We start from the raw sequence: 27,794 nt of genomic DNA on the forward strand, positions 1-27,794 counted from the left end.
GGTGTTTCGGGAGCCCTCTCCGGCGGTCAGGAGTTGCGGGCTGTTGTCCCGGTGGAAAGCTGCCGGAGGCATCAGGGCAGTCGTGAGCCCCCGGGAGTCCTCCCTCACATCCACCCGCCAGCGGGGTGAGCCCAGCAACAGGGTGCTTTCCTTACCGCTGGAGAAGACCCCTAAAGGTTGTTACTGCAAACCCTAAACAACACTTGAAAAATATTTGTGGCTCAAGGAGAGGCTTTCTGGGGTATTGAGGGGTTGATACAGCGTTTCTCAGTCACAGCTGTGCAGAAATGTGATTGCTTTAACTGTCCCAACCTGTGGACGAAGCTAATGCGAAACACTTGTTGCTTTTCCAGTTTGACCGTCATATGGCTCAGCTGGGAGGAGTGGGGCTTTTGGAGGCCGTTTGCTGCCTGGTGTGTCATTGTGGCTGTGTTACCAAGGTCTAGGTGACCTCAAGGTTAACTGGAGTGGATGATTGATGAAATGTCTCTGAATATCTGCTTGAACTCTTAGCATCCACTGAGAGATACTCCCTCCACTAAAACTGTGTGTAAATAACCCATGTACACAACTTTAAATCTTGCAAGTTTCTTTTTGAGCTCTCCAAGGCTTTTATAGGTATTGCAGTTATGTAGAGCTCTAAAAGAGGAGTTATGGATATATTAAATGGTTTCAGGTAATAAGCATCTCTTATAAGAGCAGCACAGGTAGACTAGGTCAGACGTGACAAAATTAATCAGAAAGTTCTAACTGTTGTAAGCATGGACATCTCGGTTGTTAGGCTGCAGGCTTTGTGGAGCAAAGGTCTTGATGATCTCTGAAGCTCCCGGGTCATATGGTACTGCTGTGTAAATAGTACTTTACTCACATGATCACTGCTCAATTCAGTTCTGTGTAATGGAAACGTGAGGTCAGCTCCTTGGTTTTCAGCCATACACATTTAAGCTCATAACTATAAAATAAAGCCAGTAAATCACCCTGTGCACCTTCAGTATGTGGGTAACAATGTAGTCTATGAGAGAAGGGAAACAAATTGCAAGTTTGTTTCGCTTTTTGAAAAGTGCAAAGTTTTTCCCTGCTGACGCTGTTCAATGGTCCATGGAGTCTGGAGAGAAACAGGATGCGAGAGACCTGTGAGGTATGAACCGTAAGGAGAGGTTGGAGTTCTGCATAACTTAAAGATGGGAGGACTGAGGAGAAGTGAGACTGCAAGTGCACGAAAATTGGTGCAGGGATGGGAATAAGCCACTTAGGGAGTTTGCTGTCAGTGTTGTCTGTGTTTCAAAATAGCTTTGTTGATTTTTACTAATGGTTTGCAAGGGATATGTCTGGAGAAGTTTATTCTGTGTTACATCTTCCTACTGCTGCTTCAATTCCTTTGTAATTTTATGTCTTTATTGTGATTGCAAAATCCTTTTTACAAAGTGTTTTTTTTTCTTTCTTTTTTTTTACTTTTTTCCCTTGTTCTTTGCTGCAGTTGTAGCTCCTTTTCAGTTCCCGTGCCTTTATTGTTGTTTCTGTAGTTAGTGTTTCCTGAAGTTGTCTCTTAGACCTCTTCTGTAGGCAGATCTGTAGAGAGATTCTAGAAGTACATCCTTTATTGCTGGAGTTCCCTCCTCTCCCTGAACATACCAAAACTTTTTTTTTTTTGTTTAAAGTTTTGCAGCTTAAAGACTGTCTCTTACTAGAATTAAGCATTGCTTTCCTTATTAAGCCATTATCTTTAGTAATACCCCAATTCCTAGTTCTTGGAGTCCCCTCCTGGGAACTTTGCCCAGTGTTAATGGTTCTCTATGAGATACAGAATTTCTGCTAAGCAGTTTTAAAACTTTATTTCCTGGCCAGTTTGCTTTTACAGCTAAGAAAATCAGCTCTAGAGATACCTTTGTGGGTCCAGCTGTTAGATGCTTTTGCCTTGTGAATGTCTATTCTGGTTTAGGTCTTGAAACTTCCAGAGGCTCCTCTAAAGAGGTTGGGAGACAAACTGCAGTTTCCCAGGTGAAGTGTCTGGCAGCCTGCTTTGTATTCATGCATGTTTGGAGCATGGGGCCGTGTAGAATTCACCTGCTGCAGCTCCTGCATTTTCTGGATGGCTTTTTGGCTGACCCATCTTGTGTCCCTGTGCTGGCCACACGTGTTACCCACAGAGCTGATTTCCTAATTCTTGTGTTATGTGTGTCCTTGGAGCAGGCTGCAGGCACCTGGCCATGACTGTTGCTACAGGGCCATCAGTGCTGCCACCAGTCTCACCCAGCAACAAGCAAAGATCTGCAGCACTTCTCTCAGGGCTTTTCCAGCTGTTCATGCATTGTTTTTAGCATGTGAGCAACAAATCTGTATTTAAGAAGTGCTGGACATGTGCTGTCCAGGCAGCCTGTCCATAGCAATGCTGAAAGAGCAGCCCAGTTCAGTTTGCAGGGGTGTTGTGTGAGGAGCCTTGTGAAGGTGTTGTGTGCAGGTGGGGGGACCTGGGGTGTCTGAGGTGTGGCTTTACCTGGGCAGGTGTACTGGGCATGCCCAGATTGCTCACCTTTTACTGGGACAGTAGCAGTTATTTTGTTGTTGTTTTGTCTGAAGCCTAGAAACCCAGATATTATGCTGACATTTTTCATGTTCTGCTTGGAAAGTATTACTGAGTGTCTCAGGTGGGGAGCAAAGAGATGCTTTGGAGAAACTTGATAGATTCAGTGAATCCTTTGGTACTTTTCAAGTGGCTTAATTGACCTGTACTGCACATCTAGGTTAATCTTAGCAACTTTCAGACATCTGGAAGTCAGAGGCCAGGTTTGCTCTACAGTAAATGCTGGGGTGGAGGGGGAAGTTGGGAACTCTGGACGGTTTTCATTCACAAATGTTTATTTTGGTACAAACTGAATCAGTGTCTGGAGTTTCCACCAGAGAGGACGTGCAGATGTTTCAGCTGTGGAGGAAGTGTGGGTGCCTGGCTGTGATTTGTATCTAAACCTAGGCAAAATAGACTTCCCAGTTCTACCTGTTGCTGCCACATCATTATCTGTTGTTGTGCTGCAGGAGCTACTCAGGGGCCCAAGATTGTAGGATGTTTATCTGTAGCTGATTTCTTTGGATAGCCTGATTTTTCCAGAGCTTGGTTTTCACCAGGAACTTTCTGTGGCACAAGCACTGAGTGCTGTTCCCTCTCAAGGCATTATTTTCAGTGGTTTGATTGGTCTGTGTGTCTTATTTCTTGTGCTTTCTTCCCTTGCTGCCAGCTGGTCAGGTTTATTCTCCACTTTCCTGGTTTATCTGGGCTTCAAAGTAGACATCCTGCCCAAATGCAGGAATTATGTCAGTGAAATAACAGGCTGTTCTCACACATGTGCAGCTGGACAAGTAACTTCATCAAAATAACTACCTGTCCTCTTCATTGACTCATGGCAGGTTCTTAGTTTTCAGGACCATATGTGACTGCATGAATTACCCTCTGGTTTTACTGCAGATTCTTTATTATAACCAACAAAAGTCAGTTTGGTTTTTTTAATTGAAAAAATTTTTTAATGTGTGTTACTGTATTAAAATTCAGACTCAGAAAGGAATCTTATTTGTCATCTAGGATTTTTACCCAAGATCTATAATGTGACTTTTGATTTATTTTAAATCTGGTCTTATCTTTATGTTCAGAAATGTCATGCATAAAGTGACCTTCTGGTATTAATGTTGTGTATATTCCCTCAAATATAAAATGTAGGATTATTAGTTTAGAAATAATACATAATTAGTGCTAATATAATACCTAATATCCAGTCTGCTCAAGCAACATCCATTGCTCTTATTCTTTTTGGCTAAAACCCAATTATTTCTCAGTTTATTCTAGAATAGTTTGACAGAATGATAGAGCTCCTCTGGTGGTGCAGCACTTATTTAGAGAAAAGATGATAATACAGTCAGAAATAAGTGTGTTTAAAATGCATGTGGCTCCCTTTGGAAATTTGAAAACTTCAGGATCTTCCAGGAGCATGGTCCACTTTACCCTGTGACATGAGTATAAATCATTGGAGAAGTGGACTTTTTGCCACAAAAGCATGGATTTATTCCTCAAATGGTGACTAACATTTCATAACTTTTATTGCAAATGATGTATGAAACATAATCAAAAATACAGTGTCTGATATTGGCAATAAATATTTTGTTACTGGCAATTGGTTTCAAACGAGCTCAGAGTATTTAATCACAGTAAGAAACCTTGAGCATCAAAGATGAAATGCAGAGCACTTTTACAAGAATCCTCATTGTTTTAATGTAAAGGGCAAATCACAATCCAGATTCTGGAAAAACTTCTCTTTGTATTTATATTTTTGCACTGTGATGAGGTTCAGGGAAGTGCTCAGGATTTACTCTCTCTGTGTGAAGTTGAGCATGGTGCAGGCTTTGTGGGGCTGAAGTCCAGATCCAAATTTTAGCCTCTCAGATTTTCTGGAGCTTTTTTTTATTATAAGCTGTAGATAAGTGCATGTTTGGCACGAGGGGAGATGGAGTTGGAATGTGTATGTTTAAAAAAGCAGTGTTTGGCTGTGCAGTCTTCAGTGTTGTGTTAGTGTTTGTGCCTTGGTCATATTAATGAATATATTTGGTTTTCCATGTGTTCCATATTACATTGATTGTAACTTGAGTCTTCAGTTAGGCCTTATGGAGGGTAAACAAAGTCTTGAAGAATAATATTCCTGTTCCCATCCCAAATGTTTTCCCTACCCTAGTTATTAGTCTTGGAGGAATAACGCTTTTCTCGTGTTCACCTGAATATTAGAGAGGAAAGTCTGAGTTTAGAATATTCTAGTTTGGTTTCATGGCAATTCTTTGCCTCACTTTTTATCTTTTTTTTTTCTTTCATTTTTGCTTTAGGAGTTAAAGTTTGTATGTGGATGGTGAATTGCTCAGAATTATTATTTAAGGACCGTGAAATTGTGGTGGTAGACTACGTGCTCAAGTGTCAAATGTTTTAAAGGAAAAAGGGTTAAAAACAGAACCTGATGTTTGTAAAGATTTCTATTAGTGTGTTTTCAGGCTGTGAGCCCTTACTGCTTGATTATCACGCAGCCACTGCGTGCAATTTTACCTCTGCATGTAACTAAATATAAAAGTGGGTTCTGTAGCTAGATTTTGGTTAAAAGCTGTAATAAAACACCACCAGAGAACCACCCTAAAAAAACCAAGTATTTATTTGCAACCCTTGATTTCCTTGTGTCTTAGTCTCGGTGGTCTAATCTTTGTTCTTCAGGGTACTTGGTTAAGTTGCTCAACTGAACTTGAATGTAATGTGTGAAAATGTTTTTCTTTATTTTGTTCAGTATTTTCATGTGGATGTTTTAGTTTAAACACAGCATGTTATAGATTAGCTGAAACCAAGCAAGTTTATACCTTTTTTTTTTTTTAACACCTTGTATATTCTCCTTACTTAATACAAATTCTCTAGAATTAGCCTGTTTGGTTTGCCAGCAGTGCTTCACGGTCTGTATAGCTGATGAATTTCTGTCAAGCAGAACTGCTCCAAGGACAGTTTTTTATTTCAAAGCTGAGTACCAAACTCCTGTCTCTCTCCCTTCCTTTCAAGGCCTCGGTGCTGCAGAGGTTTCAGAGTACACTGGTCGTAGCCGAGCACAACAACGAGTCTCTCACGCCCATTACGCTCAACTCCATCGCCGCAGCAAAGAAACTGGGAGGGGAAGTTTCATGTTTAGTAGCTGGTACCAGCTGTGACAAGGTAGGAAATGCTGTTTTCATACTAATCAGTGAAACAATACTTGGTCAGCCTGAAAAATAACCTGTAGTGCAGAGGAACTGTACCAGGAATTGCTAATCTGCCGGAAACGTCCTGCACTTGAGCTGCTTCTCTTCTGAGGAGAAAATACGGGTTTAGATTTCATTTCACAGGGCACAGTGGCAGTACCAGTTCTCACGAGCTTGAGCGAGCACATTTTTATAGGACTGAAGGACAGTTAACTTCTAAAACAAGATTTCTCTGTGAAGTTCGAAAGACAAATATTGCAGTGCTAAGAATTTGGAAAGAAGGTTGCACTTGCTCAAATGGAAACCAGCAGAAGTAAAACAGCACAGTGACAAATTTGGCTTCTGAGCAACTTGCTTTTACTAGTCAACTACTAGTTGCATAGAAAGAGTGTGTCTGCAACCTAAAATTCTGAAATTAATGCTTCTTGACTTTGTCACATATCTCACGTATGAAAAAAGTTCTTTGTATGTCGGCTGTGTATTGTTAGTGTGATTTTTTTGTGTGCAAAATTTAGAGACAATGTGGTTAGTACGTTAGTGGCACTTTTATTCCAGCAGGATTTACTCTTGTGTGAGCAGTGGAAGTGCAGAAAACTATGCCTAATATTTTACATACTGTTTATGAACTGTTATTTTGAAAGCAACAGGTAGTATCTCATGAAGGAGGCACGCTTAGGGCAGCTAATTCACTAAGAGGTGGAGAAACCTCAGTGGCTACTCAGGTGTCCGAGGTGGAGACAAAGCAAATATTTGTCTAAATCAAGAAAATTAAAAAAAAACACTGCCTGAAAAATCTGTCTTTAATTTTCCTTATTCTCTGGCACTTGCATAGTAGAAAAATGATTGTGAATGTTTTGTTTGGTTGGTTTTTTTTAATGCTAAGTATATGGTGTCTGTTTGGCAAGGTATGTCATGCTGGGAAAAAGTATTTTACAAAAAATGAAGGTTTGGGTTTTTTTTTTAGGAGCCAGTGACTCAAAGGGATGTTCTGCAGCAGCTATGAGGGAGTTCTTCTCTATTTATTTCCTTTTGTTAATTTTTGAGGGTAAACTGATACTCATCAAACTCAGTAAAACTACCCTGGTTCTGGGACAATGCATGTGGTCTCCAGACCTTGCTGTCAGTCCTCTTCTCTCTGATCTGTAATAACCCTTTTATCATTTAAACTTCACTTGTGCTAATTTAAAGGGAAAAAAATGCATAAATATAAATTGAAAATACACGTCGTGTCAGGGGCAAAAAGTCAGATGCAAATACGGGATTGCTCCTAAAATTTGGATGAAGATCATAACATTGCTGTACATTTGTATTTGCTTGTGTGGTAGATAGTGACTGATTTTAAAAGAAAGTAGGATTGGTTTCTTGGTGCTTACACTGGAATACTGAGCAATAATCCTCACTCGTGACTGTTACTGGCTGCAGGAATAACTGAGGAGATCAGTGTGTGATCCTGAAGGCAGGAGACAAGCTTTCCTCTGGTTGATTTGCTTTGTAGTTTTCTTATTCACAAGTCCATTTGCATTATCCCATAAGGCACTATGCTGTGAGTTAGGAGAGCTATATTTTATTCCATCAGGTTCGTTCTGATTTTGAAATTCATGTACTTTAGGTTCTGGTTTTAACTAATCTATAGGCTGTGAGCTCTTTGCCACGGGGATTCTCCTGTTATTTGTTTGTGGTGCCTGTTATAACACAAACTAATAATAATTCACTTGTGATCATAGGTAGCACAAGAAGTCAGCAAAGTGCAGGGTGTTGCAAAAGTTCTCGTGGCTCAGCACGATGTGTACAAGGGATTTCTGGCAGGTGAGAGTTGTTCTGACCTATTAACAAAAGAAATTGTATTTATATTTGTGCTTGAAAAGAAGATAGTTGTGAATTCTGAGCAATATATTTTTATTCTCAGAGGAGCTGACTCCCTTGATTGTGGAAACTCATAAAAAATTTAAGTACACCCACATTTGTGCTGGAGCATCTGCCTTTGGGAAGGTAAGTAGATCAAAGTCCATCCAAAAGTTCTTGTAGAAAAGAGACAGACACTGCTGTAGGTAAGAGTTGTGAATCAAAGGCGTGAGAGAAGTCAGCCATGGACACTTCTGAGTCTGCAAACAATGTTACAGCAGTTCACTTAAGAGGTCATTAGTTAGAAACACTGAGTGATGTTTGATTTTTATTATGGGCTGATGTGGACAAAAGAACAGCGTAGAAGAAATATTCCGTGGTAACAATATAGGACTGTGTACAAGAGGCAAAATAGGTTGTGATCTGAGAGCATGAAAATTGTAAAGAAAAGCACAGCAAATCAGGATGAAAAATGTATTATTTGCATATTAAAATGAAAGTGGGCAGACCTATTGGAAGCAAATTTTTTTTTGGAGGGAGAATTGCATCTGCGATCTAAGTCATGTACATTGAAATGTCTGTAAGCACATATAAATAACACAGATCTAAGTCTCAGCCAAGATGTTTTTTAATGAAAATATGATTTTTCAAAACTTGTTTTCTCAAGGAATATGTTTCTAAGTGCATGGAGAGCCTCAGTGCTAACAATCTGGGCAACATCGTGGTGCAGCAAATTAGGGAGAAAGGGTACTTGAGAAATCCTGCCGCTGTAGGATGAATAATGACATCAGCCTCCCATCTGACTACTTTCACTTCCAATCAATATCAATCTGTATATTTCTATTTTTGCTAAGAGAAATCTTTTATGTACCTTTTTTGCTAAGAGAAATCTTTTATGTACCTTTTTTGCTAAGAGAAATCTTTTATGTGCCTTAAGTCTTAGGGGTTTGACTTTTTTTTTATATTTGAGCTGTAGTGTCATAGTAAAAGTGAATAGCTTTTGCTTTAAAGCTTACACTGCCATTTTTGAGTGCTTCATGTGAGTAAAGATTTCAGAACTGGGCCCCTTTGTGTTGTACCAGATTAGGAGGCAGACAAAGAGCAAGCAATCATCTTGTTATCATTGATTTGTTCATCATTTTTGCTGCTCTTTTTTTTCGTCTTTCCCACTCATAAAGGTGCTAAGTAATGTTAGGTAAATTTCAAAGCAAAAGAATATGTATTTTAATATCAAAAATAAATTTTTGGCTTTTGGGAGAAGAATGTAGGGTTTTTTTCTTACTGCCTCTGGCAACTACCTTCCAAAAATACCTTTTTTTTTTTCTTGAAGTGCTAAGAGCTCAGCAATCCATAATTGTCAATTTTCTGAGTAAATGGCATCTATATTCAGTTTTAAACTATTTGAAGCAAATAAGCCTCCTAATTTAAGATATTGAATTAAGGGTTTACTTACAGTAAGTCTCATAAAACATCTAATGTTATTACAGTAATGGGATTTTATTTGGCTGCTAAAGCTACATGAGAAGCCCCACGAAAATCTTAGTTCTATGTGTCTTTTTTACTTAAAGACAGCATTATATGAAGTTAAAGCCGGGTCACCAGGTGTTCTTTTACTGACCATGTGTATTTTAGTTAGCATTTGCTCTGCTAATTTTTCATCTCTAACTTCTAGAATCTCATTCCCAGAGTGGCTGGTAAACTTGGTGTTGCCCCTGTTTCTGACATTATTGAAATTAAGTCCCCAGACACTTTTGTGAGAACTATCTATGCAGGTGGGTAATCACAAAAGGTGTGTGGTATTTATGCAATAACAGACCCAATTCTACTAACTTTCCTACATGATCCTGTTGTTAGAACCTTGGAAAATGATAGGAATTTTCACTCTACCATCTGAATTGCTGTGGTTCATAAAAAATGAAGCCTGGGGATGGACATGATGCTCCCTGGGTGAGAAAGCAAGTAAGCCCAACAGCTTTGGGACTAGCATGTCAAACCCAGGTCTGTCACCTTCATGAATAGAATTTGGTCAGATCCTTTGTACATGTTTCTTTGTTAATGCCCTGCTGATCAGATTTTGCAAAGCGTAAGACATGAAGTTAATCGTCCAGCTGTATTTAATAGGACCAGCATTAGTTCTGATTTAAGATACCCCAGGGTTATTTTTTTCCAATTATGAAGACATTGAACAAATTATTTATAATATTTAATTGGATTAATTCGCAATTCTTTTTTCACTCTTGTTTCTCTAATGCTTGGCTGACACTGTGTTTTATTTTAGATATGAGCTCATTAGCTTGTGTTTCTTAATTTTACGGTACAGGACTGTACCACATGTACCAGCATGGTGTTACATTTTGAGTTACGTTACCAGAATGTGGTTTTTAAGTTTTTAACTTAAAATGTGGTTTTTAAGTTTTTAACTTAAAATGTGGTTTTTAAGTTTTTAACTTAAAATGTGGTTTTTAAGTTTTTAACTTAAAATATGGTTTTTAAGTTTTTAAGTTGCTTCCCAGTAATTCGCAGTTTCAAGATGATTTCATTTATGAATAGTTTGTTTAGAAAAATGGTGCAGCATTTTTTTTTCTTTTAGTGTTCCCTGCAGCCTGCAGTGTGAAGTATTGTATTATATTATTAGAGAAACACAGTCCCACAGATACTTGGGGGAGGCCTCATTGTCTTCAGTTCTGATGAGTTCATGCAACAGGATAAAAGATCTACTTTGAATTATAGACAAAGTTGGTTTTTTTGTCCTTTCTGAAATTTAAAAGCTCGTCCATAAGAGATGATTTGAATGCTTTGTATCCTTTAAAAATAGAGCATTTGTCATTATACTTCTGAAACATGGAACTAAAAAGTAAATTAAACTATTGGTAATCTGTATTTATTAAGTGCCAAGTTTTGGTCACCTAAAACTGCAATTTTGGGAAGTACCTTTGTGGATATTGTTCTAGTACAACAGCTAACGTGTTTTTGATATTAGGTTGTGTTGTTTTGTGGTTTTTTTTTAAGCACAATATGTCTGATAATCATCTTTAAATTTTCAATGTGCCTTTTTTGTTAGGAAATATTCTTTGCACTGTGCAGTGTGATGAAGCAGTTAAAGTGTTCACTGTACGAGGAACTTCGTTTGAGGCTGCACCAGCAAGTGGTGGCAGTGCCAGTGTAGAAAAGTGTGAGTATTTGTTCTGGGATTCTGTTGTTTTATGTAATGGTTAGTTTTGCCCACTGCATGGTGATGTTTTGTAGAAGCATCTGTCAAAACAAACTGATTGTTGTAATGTTAGCTTTATACTTTTAGTACAGGTACTTGTGCTGTTCAGTGATGTCTGCTATGGATTATCTGCTCAGTTCCTCCCTTTTCTTTGACTTGAAAAGGAGATTGTCTCTGCTGAAATCTCTGCTTGTTGTGCTCGCTGCTTAAACTTCTGCCACTGTAATCTTGAAACTTCAAGTAAGGACAAGTTACAGCTGTTTGAATAACCAGATTGGTTTTCAAAACAAGACTGAGCAAAAATAAAAGTGGCTGGCTCTCCACAGTTTTGGTTTAATCATATTGCAATCGAGATGGGTCATTACATCACCAAGCTAAATTAGAAGCGGTTTAAATTGATTTGAGAACACCCAGTTGTTGATCAGTTTTAACTATCTCAGTTTAAATTACTATTTAATGAAGCCAGTGTAGCTTTCATAGTAGAGAGATCCAGTCACAGAATGACAAAGTAGTTGAGGTTGGAAGGGATCTCTAGACATCATAGTCCAGCCCCTGCGAGAAGTTGCCTGGGACTGTGTCTAGTCAGGCTTTGAGTATCTCCACATGTGGAGACTTCACAGCCACTCTGGGCAACCTGTTTGATCACTTCTGCTGTTTTTCACTGTGGGCCTTTTTCCTTGTGATGTAGTGCCGGCCTCTGAACCTTCCTGTATTTCCTAATGTCTGTTAATGTTAGAAATGTTACTTCAGATCAGTATATTGCACTGTCAGTGCATCACCTAAGGGACTTCTTTGCCTGTCTGAGTAAGAAGCACAGGTCTTGTGCTGGGTTCCTATCAATGTGTAGCATTTGTACAACAGAACTTCATTTCAGTGCAGCTGGTAGTGAATGAGACTTGTACCCAGAGCCACAGAGCAACTACTGACAGTGGTTAAAGCTTGCAGTAGAGTTGGTTGGAGAATGAACTGTGCTTTAAGTTTAAGCTCAGATTTAAAAGGTTGAAAATACCTGCTTTATCATTTTTCTTGTGGGTGTTTTTGTTTATCTGATGAATGCAGTGACCCCTCCACCCCCCGTTGGTCTCTCTGAATGGATTGAGCAGAAGTTGACAAAAAGCGATCGGCCGGAGCTCACCAGTGCAAAAGTGGTGGTGTCAGGGGGTGAGTTAGATAATATGGAAACTGTCTTGTGATGCATTTAAGTACCTCTTCCTAAAGAGTATCTGTAGCAGAACACTGTAATGTGATACATTAAAAAAAAAAATTATGATGTAATTCTGAAATATGCCATAGGGGCCGCTGGGAAGGCACTCAACATGTATGTTTTGTGGGGAGGGAGAACATGAGTTTAACATATGCTGGTTGGCTTTGTAAGAACATTGTCATATTTGGTGAGTCCCTTTCAAATTTTAGCAATATGAAGTGCTATTAGATTGAAATCTATCATGTTTAAAATTACTGCTAATTATTACAGGCAGTCCAACCATTATTATGCAGTGGCTTTAATGATTTTAAAACCCATTATGTTTGTATTTTGCTCCTCGGGTATCGAGTGATGGACTGTGATTTTTACTGTATGCCTATGGCTAAAATGATTCCTTAGTTATCCCACTACAGAATTTTGTACCTAAAGCCAGCAGAGGGAGCACAAATTAGTTGAAAAAAATGCTGTTTCCCTGATTTTGGAGGATGATGTGGACGGTGCTGTGTGCCGGAAGGAAACAAGACAGTGGTGTTGGTTTATACATATAAAATATTAATCACAAAGACAAAAGCTAAATCTCCAAGTATTACATACTGGTTAGTAATGCATCCAAAAATACCCTGTGCAAGCGTGTCTTCGAGTCTTTGCAAACTCAAATATTCCTATGGAAAGTGGGCAATAAAATAAGTATAGGCAATAAACATAACAAAAAATAAACATAGCAAAAAAATAAACATAGGCAATAAGAAAATCTTAAAGCATATTATGTTCTTCTTTCTTGATCTTTTTTTTGTTCTTAACTTTTAAGGGAGGGGGATGAAGAGTGGTGAAAATTTCAAGTTGTTATATGACCTTGCAGATCAACTGCATGCTGCAGGTAAACTTGTTTTTCTCTGTTTCTGTTTAACCCTGTTCGTTATATTTTAAAATGTCACATTAAAAACAGTGTTCATCTTGAGTCTTTTATTTTCATGTATTAAATAAACTCTTAGAATCCTCTTACTTTAGTAACAGATGAAGTTTTGTCAACTGTATTTACATGCCTGTGTAGGCAGCAAAATGCTAAACTGTAATATTCCCTGTCCTTCTCAAGTCTCCAGAACAGAAGCTTGCAGACAGAAAGTGAAGTTGTCTTAGGTCACTTTGAAGAGCTGATACTTTGTTCATACATCCTTTTATACCACTCCTTTACAGAATCCTGTTCACATTTGTTGTAGTTCGAGTGGCTCTGTCCTTTTGCTGTGCTCTTGTGTGAATAGGAGCAAACCAACCATGTACAGTGTTGAGCTAAGTATTTTTATGTAAAGGCTGGGGGAGAAGGAGGAACTGTTTGCTTTAACGTTTCAATTTCATTAATTTTAGCTTTCACAAGTGTATAAATTTATAGTTTTACATGACTGGCTTTGTTTTTAAATTGGTGTCTTCGTTAACTAAATGTCCATATGGCATTTTCAAGTTTACTTTGATATTTTTCTTTACCATGCCTGACTTCTGAGATTCACAGCAATTCAAGATGCCACATATGTTCTATTCAAACTTGAAGGAACATTTTGGGAAGGCATTTATGGGAAAATCCTCTTGACAAAGCAACAAGAAAAAATAATGGAAATGTGCCAGACTGAAATCCTTGGGTTTAAATATATGGCCCTTTGGTGCTGGGAGTAAGGATTTCCTGTTGCTTATGAAGTGCATTAGCACTCAGTATTTGGAAGTTTTTAGCTAGTGGTATAGAGAAGGATTACCATAAGAGCTTTTAAGAGGGAAGTTTCTAAATACGTGCCCTTAGAGTGTGGGACTCTTCAGTAAAACCCATGTGCTTTTATGGTGATAGAAATTTGGCTCGCTAATATTTAAAAAAAAAAACCCATTGGAAATATTTTCTTTCAACTAGTTGGAGCTTCCCGTGCAGCTGTTGACGCTGGCTTTGTTCCTAATGACTTGCAAGTCGGACAGACGGGCAAAATAGTAGCACCAGTAAGTATGGAAATGTCTCTCATAACAGAGCTGTGATGTCTTCTAGTGTGCATTTTCCTTCAGAGCACGCACTGAGAGGTGAGCTGAGCCTTGGTACTGAGCCTGACAGGAAAATCTGAGTGTGCCCAGTGTGATAGTTGCCCACGCGTTCCCAGAGCGACAGAAGCAGGCTGTGATGGAGATCTCTCCCAGGGGTCAATCAGATGTGTCCTGCCAGGGGTTTTGCACTATGGACTTTTTCACAGTTGCCTGTGCTGAACATTTTCTAGCTTTCTAGCAGCCAGCATTGATACACTAAAAGATGGCGTTGCCAACAGAAACTTGAAATTATATTGATCAGGGCTTGATCTCTGGCAATTGTGCGTTCTAGGTTTTTACAGGTGATGGTTTTTTAAAAACTTCTTGTAACTGGATGATGGCAGTACAGTCTAAGCAAAATTTTTGTAAGATATGAAAGTGCAAGAAGTTTAAGAGATAAATAATCTGCAGGTTGGCAGCCATACTCTAATGAGTGTCTTAATATTGGGTCACAACCTGCTGCACATCTTTTTCTGCTATTTTTGCATCGTGCTGTCACCGGGAACTGATTTCTGTGTCTTTTTGTATCTGTGCAGGGCTTTCTGTCCTGTAGGGGTCTGAGACTACTTTCATTGTTGTTTGTGGCCTGAGGAGATGAGAGGAAAGCAGTGGACAGATAAAGCACTTGAGTGTTTGTAAATAAGAAGGTACAGCTGTAGCTCACCTGAGTGTGGGGCAGGGTGTGCAGTAGTACAGTCTGAGCTGTGATGATCATGGCCATGAGCAGGGAATTGTGACCAAGGACACGGGCAGGTGTGGCCATCTGTCAGGGGTATCTGAGCTACAGAGTGCAGTAAAGGTTTAGCCTCTCAGTAAGCAGTTCTTTGTGTATGGCAACAGAAGGCACTGAGGAACAACTTTTTACTTGAGACCAGAAAGGAAGAATGAGCTGGAACTTACTAGAGAAACTTTTCATATGTCAACTGCTGCATTAACTGATTTGTAATGATTTAAATAATACTAAAAAGCTGTCCAAAACCTTGCTAAGATCTGAAAAGTTTTACCTTTCTATCATTATGAGCTGCAAATTCAAGAAATTCAAACCCTGTCCATTATTTTGCTCGTGATTCATCTGTCAAGACAGAGCAATACTTGGGTATCAAAGACAGGAACTTGTGATTCCTGGAGTCTGTTGTCAGTTCTGCCTACTGTGTTTTCTTGAACAAGATGCTTTGTGCTCCTGATTCCTTTTGTCTTGAATTGTGGATAAGGATGTTTGCTGCTTTTCTCAAAGTCCTCATCAGAGGCCATCTGAGGGTAGCCCTGTGGGGCTGAGTGGAGCTATTTCTAGGCATGCTAATGTAAATAACCTGTAAATCTATATGGTAACCAACTTCTACAAAAAATAGCTTCTGAGAAGTAGGCCTATTGATAAGACAAGGTCTGCCTGTTTGCAGAGTGTGTCCTTCTACAATATTGATAGCAATATTAAACTCTGTGCAAGGAAATTGTGAGGCTCTGCAGATTATAAATGCAACCCTAACTCTTTCTGCTTACCAGGGTGTAAGCCAAGTGTCATTTAACTGTGTCTTTTGAAAGGACATGAGATGAGGCTGACCATCCTTAGTTCTCCACTACCCAAATATCCATTAATGAGGTGGAGAATACTAATTTGAAGACAGCTCAGCTCTGGTTTATGTGTCTCAAGGCTCAACAATGAGCATTCTTTCCAGAGTCAAGGGCATATAAACAATTATGTTGAAACAAAAAAGGCTACTTTTTGATGAAGATACAATGCCATTTTTTGCCACAGATGGCCCATAGCGACATGTGAAAGTCATAAGAACATACAACCACAGCACAGGGTCACATCAGTGTTGTCATTGTCATCTTCTGGAGGTTGTTGGAACAGCCATTAGTCGGGACTGACGAATGAATGTGTCAATAAATGATCCGAACTGGCACAATTGTGTGGTGCTGCATCTGTTTGTCAGCAGGGCTGATGCTCATCTCCCTTCTTAACAAATAGTTATTAAACAGCGAGTTCTGCAGAGTGCTGAAAATTATATGTCCCTTCTTTGAAATCGTTCAGATCTTTCATCAGAATCTTGAAATACGTGCGAGGACAACCTACGGTGGTTTAAAAGTATGGAAAATATTATATGTTAACTGTAATGAAAGTGCAAGTTGAATTGAGACTAAGCCCACAAAGCTGCTGACTAGAACTAATTTTTCAGTGTGCTGGATAGGTATCTTAAATATGAGGCAATTGAAAGCTGCAAATTCTTAATTTAACATTCCTAATTCTATTTCACTGTGTTTTTGGTACTTTAGTGAGAAAATTATTCTGTGCAGTGGAAGATAGAGTTGACTTGGAGGAGTAGAACTGAGCTTTTTTGATCAGATCAGGATGACACTGGCTGTTTTAACAGTTCTCAAGATGCTGCTTTTCTCCTGTATATGCTTGGTACCAGTAGTTCAGGGAGAGCTTGTGATGTTCTACCTGGAGAATTGCAGAGCAGGTTTGTCCTTTGGTCAGTTATATTTGCTGAGACCCAAGGTCTGTGTGCAGTTTTGGGCTCCAGTTGACACTGTGCCCTTGTGGGTGTGTGGGTTTTAAGGAGGGGAAGAGTCTGGGATATGGAAAACTGTTGTAGTTGGAGACCCGACTGCTCTCCCGTGCAGCTGCTCCTTCCTGATGGGAAAGTGTCTCAGTGCCTGCTCTTACCCTTCTATTAATAGTCTCTTGCCCGGTCTCAGTGGAGGATTGGAATGCATTGTTTTTAAAGGACTCTGGAATTGGGTCATTTTTGAGCCTGCAGAGGGAAAAGGGTTAGTTACAAGCTCAGGAAGAGGGGAGGTGCTTCTGCTGCTTTTTCTGTGTGACTGCTGTGGAGTATTTCTGTGCTCATCACTGGGTAAGAAGAGAATAGTCTAAAAGGTCTGCTTAATTCTTCCACTTGTCTTTGACTGTAGATCTGGGGGAAGGAGGGGTAATTTTCAACATTGGTCCTTCAGTAGTTCTGTGACTGGCTTCAGTTTTTAAGATGCAGCCCAGCCAGTGCATCGCAGGACACGAGAACCTCAGAGCCACAGCAGCTTTCCCAAAATCCCCAGGTATTAATGCAACACACAGAACAGTTAATACTCACAGAACAGTTGGAGTTCATTTTGCTTAGGTGATGGAAGAATGCAGTTAATTAAGGAGCACAGATTACACCTTCTTTCTGTTTGAGACTTGATTCTACCTCTCTCTTCCAGAATAGCCTTGGATCACTCAGCTTCAAGGTTTTGTTCATGTTGGTAGTTATGCAGATTGTTGGGGTTTCTTTGGTAATTTTTCTCTTGTACAATTTTATTCCAGTGAAAGTATTCAGTGTATTATTTTTGCTTCTGTTTGTAGCTTTTTTTACCTATTGATTTCAAGTGATTGCAGCTCCTATTTGAACATTCTGTCTTATGAAAGAGAAGGCTGATTTGTATTATATGATGAGATGGAAGGAAGGAAGTTTTTAGGCATAAGTGGATATATTAAAATATAAAATGTTGCCTTCCTAATGAAAAAAGCAGTTTAGTATATTCAGTGTCTTTAATCAGTGACAACCATTTTAGCATATTTTTTAAAATTAGAAGCCAGTTGTTTTCCACTATTTCTTATATGCAGGTGTTCTGCAGAGAAATGAAATTCAGTTCTCAGATTTTAAGCACTGTGTGTAGTTTCTGTTTAAGAAAAAAACCCTTGTAAGGATGCTCAAATTATCTGATTTTGGATGAAAATATCCTTCCCATGAGTGTCTACTATTAAATATTAGTTAAGTATGTCCAGTTAGAAAATACTGAATTCCCTACACAAATCAAGCCTCCCACCACTACCCCAGAGCAACTGCTATTTTTAGATAAGAAATTTAAGATAGTCAGGGGTGTTAGTTTTCACAGTAAAAATCTTTCTAGTTCTCTGTCTCATGTTCACAAAAAAAGAAAGAAACAAGAACAAAAAGGAGGACGAGAAGAAAGTAAAAAATGTTTTTTTAGTTATTTAAAACTTTTGTAAATGGAACATGAATGCTTCATTTATTAGTTCAGTATTAGCTTTCCCAATTATGGTGTAATTAGTGACTTTTCTAACATGCAAAGTAGTAGGTAATCTTTCTCAGGAACTTGTGTAATTTGTCTGATATTTAAGCAAAAAAAGTTCTGATCCAGGTGGGAAATCCTGCACTCTCTGCAATTCCAAGAAGTGCCTGTCTTTGGACACCCGAAATGCTCCCGTGGTTTCCCAGGTTTTCCCTTGTGTCCTATTCTAATTAATTATATTCTCCCTTCAGCTTTGGAAGGGAGATGGGGCTGTGCTGGGATCATCTCGCTCTCAACTCCTTGCCTCTAAAAACCAGCCAAAACCTCAATGGCACCGAGAGTTGCTTTTTTTGGCAAGTGTGTGTGAATTTAGGCTGTTTATTTAGTTATCCTCTGACCTTGGGGAGGATCTGCTGCTGCTTGATAGATGTCTTTCTGGTTTAATCTCTTCAGAGTTTAGATGTTCACTCTTTTGAAATTTATTTTCCTCTGAAGTCTCTGTTCTTTCAAGGTCTAGTTCTGTCACTGTCTTAGTTTTCCTTGTAGGTTTTCCTAGCTGGCAGAATGCCTTTTTTTTTTTTTTTTAAGGTGCTCAGTTGCTGCTGTCTTGTTACTTTGAACACTGGGCACAGGACTCTCAACAGATGACAAGAATGAGATGGAAAACTCAGGAAGGCACAAGTTAGGAAATATGTGATGTAGCAATAATTGACACTGGATTAAATGATTGTGCTAGAAATGTGATATGATTGCACTGAAGGCAGGTGTGTGTGCTGAGAAACCTCGGGTGGGGAAGGCAGATGGGAATTCAGTGTAGTTCTGATATGATTGCCACTGCTTGGCTTCCCTGCTCGAGCTTCACTTTCCTACTGGAGGCTCTCTCTGGCTCTACCAGATTGCAGGAACTTCAGAAGGGAGGCAGATTCACAACTGTCAGGAATTGACAGGAATAATGAGGGAAAAAGAGGCATGTTAGAGGTGCAGCAGCTTCAGGTGAGATGCTGAGGAGTGAGATGTTGGCTCAGTTAAAAGGCACCAAAGCAGTGGAATTATTGTCGCTCCACCTCTTCTGCAAGAGGATGGGATGCTTTCTGAGCTTCTCTGTACCTCAGTATTTTACCAGGCATCCCTTTCACTCCAGTGAGTGGCATTTTTGCACTAAGTAGTCATCACCTTGCTTTGAGAGTGGCACAGTATCAAATCATTTACATAATTCCTGTATTTTGTATTTCTTTGTATTTGGTGGCAAAGCAAACACTCCACCAAGCCTGGGTTTTTTTTCTAAAATTCCTGGGTGACTCCTGGTTTCTTTGCATAGTAAATGGGTGCTAACTGCTCTTGAGTGTTACTTCCCATCACTTTCTTAGGGATCCTTTGCTTGCTCAGGTTTGCTTATCTGTTTTTTCCTTTCACTCTTTTGTAAGGAAGTGTAGGGAAAGTGAAACAAAGCATATTTTATTCCAGTATTTTTGTTCTTATTTTGTTCTCTGCCTCTTATCTAAAATTACTGACAATGAACTAATTAAATTCTCTTACCTTCATGAGGAGTGTCACTCCTCTCATCTTGATTGTACTCACTTTAAAAATGTTCTACTCCTTGCTTATCAGTGAGAAGATCCTAATTACATCCTCATTTGTTACACATACAAGGGAATATTGAGATACCAGAGTTTCTCTCTTCAAAACCATGGTACATAATTTCATAATTTCTCCTACCCTGCGCTGTAGGAATGTGTTATTTGGACATTAGGTTTGCACTGTAGAAATGGCTGAGGCTGTTAGGCAGCCAGCAGATGGGAATAGCACTGGGAAAACTGACCATGCCTGGGAAATTGTTTTTGGAATATCTCCTCTGATAATTCACTATTGTTGAAAAGTAGCTTTATAGTGGCAAACTTTAGAGAGCTGTTTGTATGCAGCTGGGACTGAATTTACAGACTGTGTTTCTCTGACTTGCTAAAAAGCTGAGGATTGACAACCCCTTTCATCCTGCATTATCCAGCGTAGCTTTTAACTCCAAGAAAACTATGTTCACAAATTGATGCTCTGCTCCTCTGGGGTTGGTGCAGAAACATTAAATTGTACTAAAATATTCATATGTGAGTGCATTTAGCTGAAAGCAATTGATGTGCTTTTCCCTGGAGAGAGGAAAAAAAAAATTGCTGTATGGCCCTGCACTCCAGCAGACACCCTAACCACGCTTAAGAGTAATTACACAGCTTGGCTGATCAAAGGTTCTTAAAGTGAAAAAGAAACTGTAGCTGGGCTGCAGTTTAGTGATGTGTGCTCCTTGAATGGAACAACTGCATCAAAGCAGTACATACTGGAGGATTGTTTGATATACAGTGTAATACAGATGAACCAGTGTCAAGGCAGAAAATATTTTATTGGGTTAATAGCTTGTAATTGGAAGGAATCTCTTGTACAAAGCAATTTTCGTCACAAAGATTTCTTTCTAATTTCATTGTCCTTTCACTCTTGCAAAGAAAATAAAATATCTGAGCTGCCTTTAAAAAGAGTGTGTCTGCCAGAGGGGTTTATTAAACTGGCCTGTTTAAAAGCATGCCACTGGTAGGATGATAAATTGATGTGTGCTGAAGGTTTTCAGCATAATTCAGAAATTGGCATAAAAATCAATAGGAGCTGACGACATGCTTGCAAAGTAGCTGCCTCAGCTTGGGGTGCACCTGTGGCTGCTCTGAGCTCTGTCACAGCAGCCTCCAAAGGCACTGGGAGTTGCAGTAAAAACTGCTCTTGTACTTCTCTTGAGTCCCTTAACTGCCCCAAGACAGCCTAAGGCATATTTAAATATTCTCATAAGCATAAATGAAGTAATATCATATGCCACGAATTATTCTATAAGTAATTGGAAGAGTCTGTGTGCACAGGAAAATAACTGCACTGGTAGATTGGTAATTATAATCACCCCCATATAGCTCTCTTGTGCATTTATCCAAACTGGCTGCATGGATTCTGGAGCCAGGAGTGCAGATTGCTGCACATGAAGTCTCATGGACTTGCAGTAGATGCCAATATGTAAATTGGGTATGTTTGAAGCAGAAATAGAGTTTAGGGAATGGCTGAGGAGGATTTTTTCATTTTCATGATTAGCGTGCAATGACTCTGTAAGACACACAGTTTTTCAACAAAAATGACAATGGTAAGGCTAGATGAATACTTTAACTAGCAACAGAGAAGCTGGATTCTTGACTTGGAATCTTGTCTTTGAATAGGATAAATCTGGGAGTTGGAGTTGTGTTTCTTTTTAGGGTGGTTGGGATGCAAATCTCTGCTTACAAACTCGGAGGTCTCTGTCAGGGTTCTGGCTGCCACTGTGGGATGTCGTGTGGCCACATTAAAGCACTTCTGGCCTTTGTGCCAGTCTGCTGGCAGAATCACCTTGGGCTGCTGCTGTAGTCACTGTGAGAAGCCTCATCTTCCCACTGCTGGCCAAGCCCTTCCTGCAGCAGCACATCTGGAGTGTTGGTGCCTCCTGATGGTGCCTCCTTCCCCTCTGCTCCTGGGCTCTTTGGTCCATTCAGCTTCCTGTGCTGTGTTACTGCACTGTGCTCTTCCCTGCTGGCAGCTCTCTTCTCTGGTGTCCCTTCCCCTGTGCTGATGTCTGCCAGCCACTTCATAAAAAAGCTGTGGCATGACTGTGACACGTGTACACCAATTATTTCCTATGTGAAATGAAGTTACTGCAAGGCAAGGCAATTGTCTAACCTGATGCCATGCCCTTTATACCACCAAAACTTTCTCTTTCCTTGACTTCAGTTGCTTTTGGAAGTTCATTTGTATCAGGCAGTGCAGTGAGCCCCTTGGTGTGGAACCTCTGTGCTGTTTTGTTTTCTATTCTCCTGTGGCACAGTGCTGGCAGCAGCCCTTCAGTGAAAACCTGCCTGTGCACAGCACCAGGGAGCTGAGAAACACCACTCCATGTCCTAGACTTAGATGTAAGTGCCTGTAACTGTGGGCTGTGGATCAGCTGCCTGACAGCAGTAATCAGAGCAGCTTCCAGGGTTCCAGAAAAGCTGGAACTTGAAGTTGGTGTAAAGCCACGTTTGGCCCCTGAGAGGTGCGATCCAGACTCTGATTCGTGCTGTTTGTGCCTCATCTCCTGCACAGATGAGCTCTCAAGGACTGAGGGCTCCTTCCAGACCTCGTGTGCTCTCTGTGAGGGCAGATGTGTCACACTGTGCAGTTGGAAGGGACACTGCTCTGTGGGACCCATCTGCTTCCTCCATCCCTCCCTCACTCTCTCCATGTTGCTTGGGGCCACAGTCCCGACTCAGGCTGTGAGCACTAACAAAGAAGGGATGATAGGACTCAAGCAGAAGGCTTGGCAGAAGTTAGTGATTTCAGGGAAAACATCAAAGCAAGGGTATGACTCTGAAAATAACTTAGAAATTTGAATTTCTCAGTCCTTTATGACATCCCTGGATGACTTTCTGAATTTACTCCTCAGAGAACACTCATCAGACCTGAATCTTTGTCATTCAGACCTTGTGGGTCCTTTGTGTCCCTCCTGCTGAACTGTAGATTAGAACTAGTATTTAAGCAGTCAAGTCTCTTTACAGCACAGAACTGTTGATAAGAACTGTCCCTGTGTTATCTGCCTGAGAACATTGCTGAGGTGATCTCCCATCAGTGTTAGAGCCAACAGAAGGGACCAGTTGTCTGGACCAGGGAGCCAAAGGCACATAACCTAGAAGGGCATGGCTTAGATGCATAATAAATGATTTTTAGACAAGCCTGGTGATTTACAAATGTCCTTTTAATGAAACATCCTTGTCTTTCCTAAATGTTTTAATAGAATATATTCATAGGCATCTGGCTCCTGGTTAGCTGGATTCTTTCCAAAGGCTGAACTTCACAATGTTAAGCAGACTGATAAGAGTATCTGGTAGTCTGGATGACTGGTACTTAATGAATTGCTCTGAAAAAAATCAAATTACAGTAATGTGTCTTTATAAAGAACTTGTATTTAAAGACAGTATGATGTTAGAATAATTTCTTCTGTAACATCTGTTCTTTTATTTGGTATAATTAAAATATTGCATTCTTACCATGAGTTCTTATATGGACATATTATGTTACCTTGCAGCTGTGGTTAAAATGGATTGACCTCCAATATTAATCCACTCGGTAAAAACCTACAGAGGCTGAGGAGTTTGAGTGTGTTCAACAGCTGTGTGGTTTTGTGGAAATGCATGGGCTAAATTCTGTGTTTCAATTTCAAAGGAAGCCTTTTTAATAGGAAATACTTTGTTCCTGCTCTGTTTTCCCTCCCTTTCGGTTTTTACAGGAGAGAGTGTTCGTGTTAAAGCGTAGAAGAAGTCATAGCTTTTATTTATCTATTCCTATTTAAAAAAACAATAATAACAGGTGAAATCTGTAGCTGTAGAAACATCAGCAAGCAATCACCTTTCTTTCTTTAATTGCTGTAATGACTCTCAGGCCTGCGTGGTCTGTACTGGAACACCTTAGTTTGCAGCCCCTCCTGTGGGTCTGTGCTGTCCCCCAGCTGTGCTTGGCTCTGCCATGTTAAAGCCACCTCACTGCAATGCACACCTTCAGTTGCACAGCAATAAGATGATTTTTTTTTTTTGACCCCCTTACCCTCCCTGGCCCCCAGAATAATTTCTTGAATTGGACTTGTATGTTCTTAAATATGGACTAGCCTTGGTATTTTTAAAGGAGAAATTGTTATTATTGGAGGTTGTGTCTTTTCTAATCATGTGGGAAGTACCACCTTTTAGTTGGTCTAGACAGATGAGCCTTTAATTTAATTTCGTGTGTGAGTTTTCTGTTGTTGAATGAGTTGGTGAAAAGTACTTTCTTTGGTTTTCTTCTGTAACATTAGTTAGCTGAACTGCACAGCTGTGACTGCTGCCTGCACTGGTGGTGGTGGGAAAACTGTCAGGGAACTCAAATACTCTTGGTTTTGGATAGATTACAGAATGGATGGTTTTCAGCATGAGGGGAAGTAATACCTTTGTGCTGTGACTAACCCAGTCAGTACAGATCTATGTGCCTGTACATTTTAATCTGTTTTGAATGTAAGACTCTGGATGTGAACTGGGAGCCCTGAGGTGCAAAGCTGTTGGTGTACCTGGGAAGCACTTCTGTGCTCCTGTGTGGGAGTGGGCAGTGCCTGGGGGAAGAAAAGTTTCAGGGCATGTGGTCATGGAAGGTTGGGGTAAAGAACAGAACCTACAAGTGTATAATGCACCAGCCCACTTTGGCACCTGAAATGTTTTATCCTGCCGTTTTCACCTTTTAAAGGTGTAAACACCTGAATTTCAGCATTGAATGTTCTGTCTTGGTGAAAGGCTCTGAGAGACTCCAAACAAAAGCCTTGGTTTGCTCTTCAGGCCCTGCATTATCCATTTGGAGGTTACCTTAACACTTGCATTGGGAATCTCCAGGGTAACACTGCCCTGTCCCCTGCTGAGCAGTGCTGGATGGTTTTCAGGCAGACTTCTTCAATTTGTTTTTTCTCTCGTGTGTCTTTGCCAGATGCTCCTTTGGGATTCTCCTTTTGTAGTTACGTTGCATCCCCAGGTCAGGAAGGGAACCCTTTGTCAGCTGCCTTCAGTATTGAAAACTACTGTGAAAACTGCTGCACGTGATAGATTCTGAGCAGGGTGTGTGAGGGGTTACTGAAACTGTGTTGTGGGTACCAAAAATGCCTCTCTCTTGTTTCCTTCTAGGAACTTTATATTGCCGTGGGAATATCTGGAGCAATCCAACACTTGGCTGGAATGAAAGACAGCAAGGTAAATAAAGGTGGAGGTGCTAGAAGAGATTTTTGAGGAAGGAAATGAGTTGACTTCCTTGCTTTTGCATCAGCGCTTCAGATGGTTTTCCACCTTTTTTTAATGTTAAAATTGCCCATTTCTCTGCTGCTTTAAAACACACTTGGACAGAAAAAAATATACTGTGGCAAAACATCTCACATAGTAGGAAAACATTTGCACTACAACCCAAAGTGATAAGTTGAAGCAGCTAATTGACTTTGTTTAAAAAAAACCCCAACCCAAACCACGTATGCCTGAATTCTATACAATAGTTCCATTTGCCTTTATTCCAGAGTATGACATATTAATTCATGCATAACAATGTGCAATTTGAATTATGAACTTACTATTCCATAAAGTAAAAGATGTCTCTGACATTCCTGCATTTAGCCATTCAAATGGAAACCTATTATAAAATGGCAGTAAAACTTTAAAAGGTTTAACTCATTACTTGCCAAAGCAAATAATCCAAAATTGGAATTGCCAGTTTGGTCTACAGTGCAGTGTTTGGAAAGAGGAGCAGAGTTACCTGCTGATTTATACTATCCAATGTCAGACATCAAAAACTGGAGGTTGTCCTGCCTCCCCACAGGAATTTTAAAAAGAGGATATAATTTTTTTTTTCTATTTCCAGTGAATGAAATTAGCCAAGCCAGAACTTTGATTAGCTTATAAAGCTGAGGAAAAGGGTTGCAAAACTTTACAGGTAGTTTCTTGTGTTCAACCAGTGACAGACCAGTGAGTTTGTGACTGACAACTGTCCTCACAAACCAACCTGTGTGGTAGGATGATCTCTGCTTTCCTAAAATTTTTTTGCCATGTATTACTGAAATATTTTGGAGGGAAAGTCAAGTAAGCTGCATTTGGGGCCTCAGCCTTGTAGGAGCAGAGACTCAGGTGGTGTTTGCATCAGTTTTATAGTGGAGAAAAACCCACCAAACGTGGAACTGTGACGGTGAATGCTGGGCAGGGATGAGGTGCTCTGAGGGTGTGGGTGGCAGTGTCTGTGCTCTCAGCAGAGCAGGGTCACTGTGCTGTGTCCTGCTCTCAGAGCAGGAACCAGGGGCTTTGTCTCCAGCTGTTCAGTCTCCAGCCATGGGCAGGTGGGATGAGGAGCAGCTGAGAACTGGGTATTTAAAGCTGACCCTGTTCGTGTTTCTCTCCTGCCTTATCTCAGTTCAGACTGCCAGCAACGCTGGGAACTTCTTACTTGAAGTGCCAGAATTTCCTTTGATATATATTGAGCAGTAATATTGTCCTGAACTGTAACAGCAAAACCAGATTTTTTTGGCTTTTCCAATGCTATGTTTGATATTTTGAGATGTTTTCTTATAGGAAATAAGAACAGATTAAATTTGCTGATATGAGATGCATACTTAACACTTCCATTTCTCCCATATCTCATAAACAAATGTGTTTTAAAATTCAGATTCAGTTACTTGTGTTTGGAATGCATTCTGCCTTCCTTTTAGCTGAAGGATATAGATGGAGTAGTTATGGAAAAGATCCAGTTTTCACAAACAAAGCATTATGCAGCCTGGGAGCTCTGGAGTGTCCCCCATCCTCCCTCAGCACTCTGAATTATCTGGCATTGTGAACTTGTACACTTCAGGATACGTTTTCCAAAGCAGTCAGATGCTTTCTACCAAGTGAAATGTATAATTTATTTGTTCTTTACAGCAAGGTAGGAAATGCAGCTTTTGAGGAGACCTGGAGAATCGTTGGTGCTTTCTTTCCTTATTTCCAATTCCCTCGGGAGACAGTTACTGTATCTGTTCTTTCTGAGAGATTTAACTCACAAAGTTCTGTTGTGAGCGAGGTGATGCTCTCGCTGCTTAAAGTCTGAGTTAGTAATGAGGTAGGGAACCAAATCTTACTAAAAGGTTGCCCAGGATGCCCAACTAAAGCTTCAGATAGGTTTGCAAGCAGTGGGTGTTGTGCCAGGAGCAGAGCTGGCAGCTCCTGTGGTGGCACTGACTGCTGGCCTCGGCCAGCCCTCAGCACTGGCCCCTGTAGGTGGTTCTGCAAGACATGGCAGGGCCTCAGTAGGGTCAGAGAAGAGTCTTGACTGACAGAATCCTCGGGGATCACAGCCTGGATTTGCTTCCTGCACTGCAGCTTGTCAGGGGAGGTTTGCATTTGCAAACAGTCACTGAAATAAAACCAATCAGCTGTGGGACAAACACTGAAGGGCAGCGTTGCTGCAGGGCCTCGGCAGGGGCAGCACTGCTGTGGGCACTGCCTGCTGCCAGGTAGGATGGGGTCCCTTACAGGGTACAGCCACCTGTGAAGAAACAACAGTTCTGTGGGCCTGGAATCACAGGATTTGCAAACTTTCCTGCCAGTACACCTGAGGCAGTGATTTTGCTGGACAAGTACTTTCCGTGGAGCAGTAAAACAGTGACAGGTGAAGTGCTGCTCTCTGGGCGTGGCCCGTGAGCTCCTCAGCTGCCTGTTGGGTTGGAGCTGTCCTGGATGGGGAGGTTGGTGCCTTGAGTCAGTGTTTAGGTGGGCAGGCAGGACCAGAGTGCTGTGGTTTGGGCCCTGCTTGGTGTAAGGCTCCTTCTATGAGCTGCTGGGTTTTGTTTAAAATTCTTTTCCCTTCCTTTATGAAGTGTTCCCCATCCTGTTGTAGATTTTGATGTGGACACCCACCATGCTTATTTTGCTGAAAGCTGTCACAGTTACAGGATGATTTACTTGTATGGCACAGTTTAAATCAAGACATTTTCTGGATCATTGTGCTGGGATTTGTCACATGCCATTTTCTATGGTCTGACAAACTAAATGCTATGTCCTACAGTAAGTACAGAAGCCTTTGGGCAGGGCTTTATTGTGCTTGTTGCAACTGCTGCCCTTTGAGTTAGTTCTGCAACGGAATGGCTTAGAATGCACAGATAATCCTTTGTAGTAATTGTTTTTTCTA

At 40.4% G+C, this 27,794-nt stretch overlaps 1 protein-coding gene across 1 annotated transcript in view; it reads left to right on the plus strand.

Moving 5' to 3' along the window:
- Nucleotides 1-27,794, plus strand: part of ETFA (electron transfer flavoprotein subunit alpha) — a 33,820-nt gene that overhangs the window by 4,757 nt on the left and 1,269 nt on the right. Inside the window, exons 2-10 of the mRNA XM_029963138.1 lie at nucleotides 5,567-5,716; nucleotides 7,467-7,548; nucleotides 7,649-7,731; nucleotides 9,257-9,356; nucleotides 10,646-10,756; nucleotides 11,855-11,956; nucleotides 12,808-12,876; nucleotides 13,891-13,973; nucleotides 24,782-24,847. Coding sequence (XP_029818998.1) covers nucleotides 5,567-5,716; nucleotides 7,467-7,548; nucleotides 7,649-7,731; nucleotides 9,257-9,356; nucleotides 10,646-10,756; nucleotides 11,855-11,956; nucleotides 12,808-12,876; nucleotides 13,891-13,973; nucleotides 24,782-24,847 — 846 coding nt within the window. The remainder of the gene's footprint in view (nucleotides 1-5,566; nucleotides 5,717-7,466; nucleotides 7,549-7,648; nucleotides 7,732-9,256; nucleotides 9,357-10,645; nucleotides 10,757-11,854; nucleotides 11,957-12,807; nucleotides 12,877-13,890; nucleotides 13,974-24,781; nucleotides 24,848-27,794) is intronic.

The sequence above is a fragment of the Manacus vitellinus genome, unplaced genomic scaffold (genome assembly GCF_001715985.3).
Source record: "Manacus vitellinus isolate BGI_N305 unplaced genomic scaffold, ASM171598v3 scaffold_53_pilon, whole genome shotgun sequence".
Taxonomy (NCBI): Eukaryota; Metazoa; Chordata; class Aves; order Passeriformes; family Pipridae; genus Manacus; species Manacus vitellinus.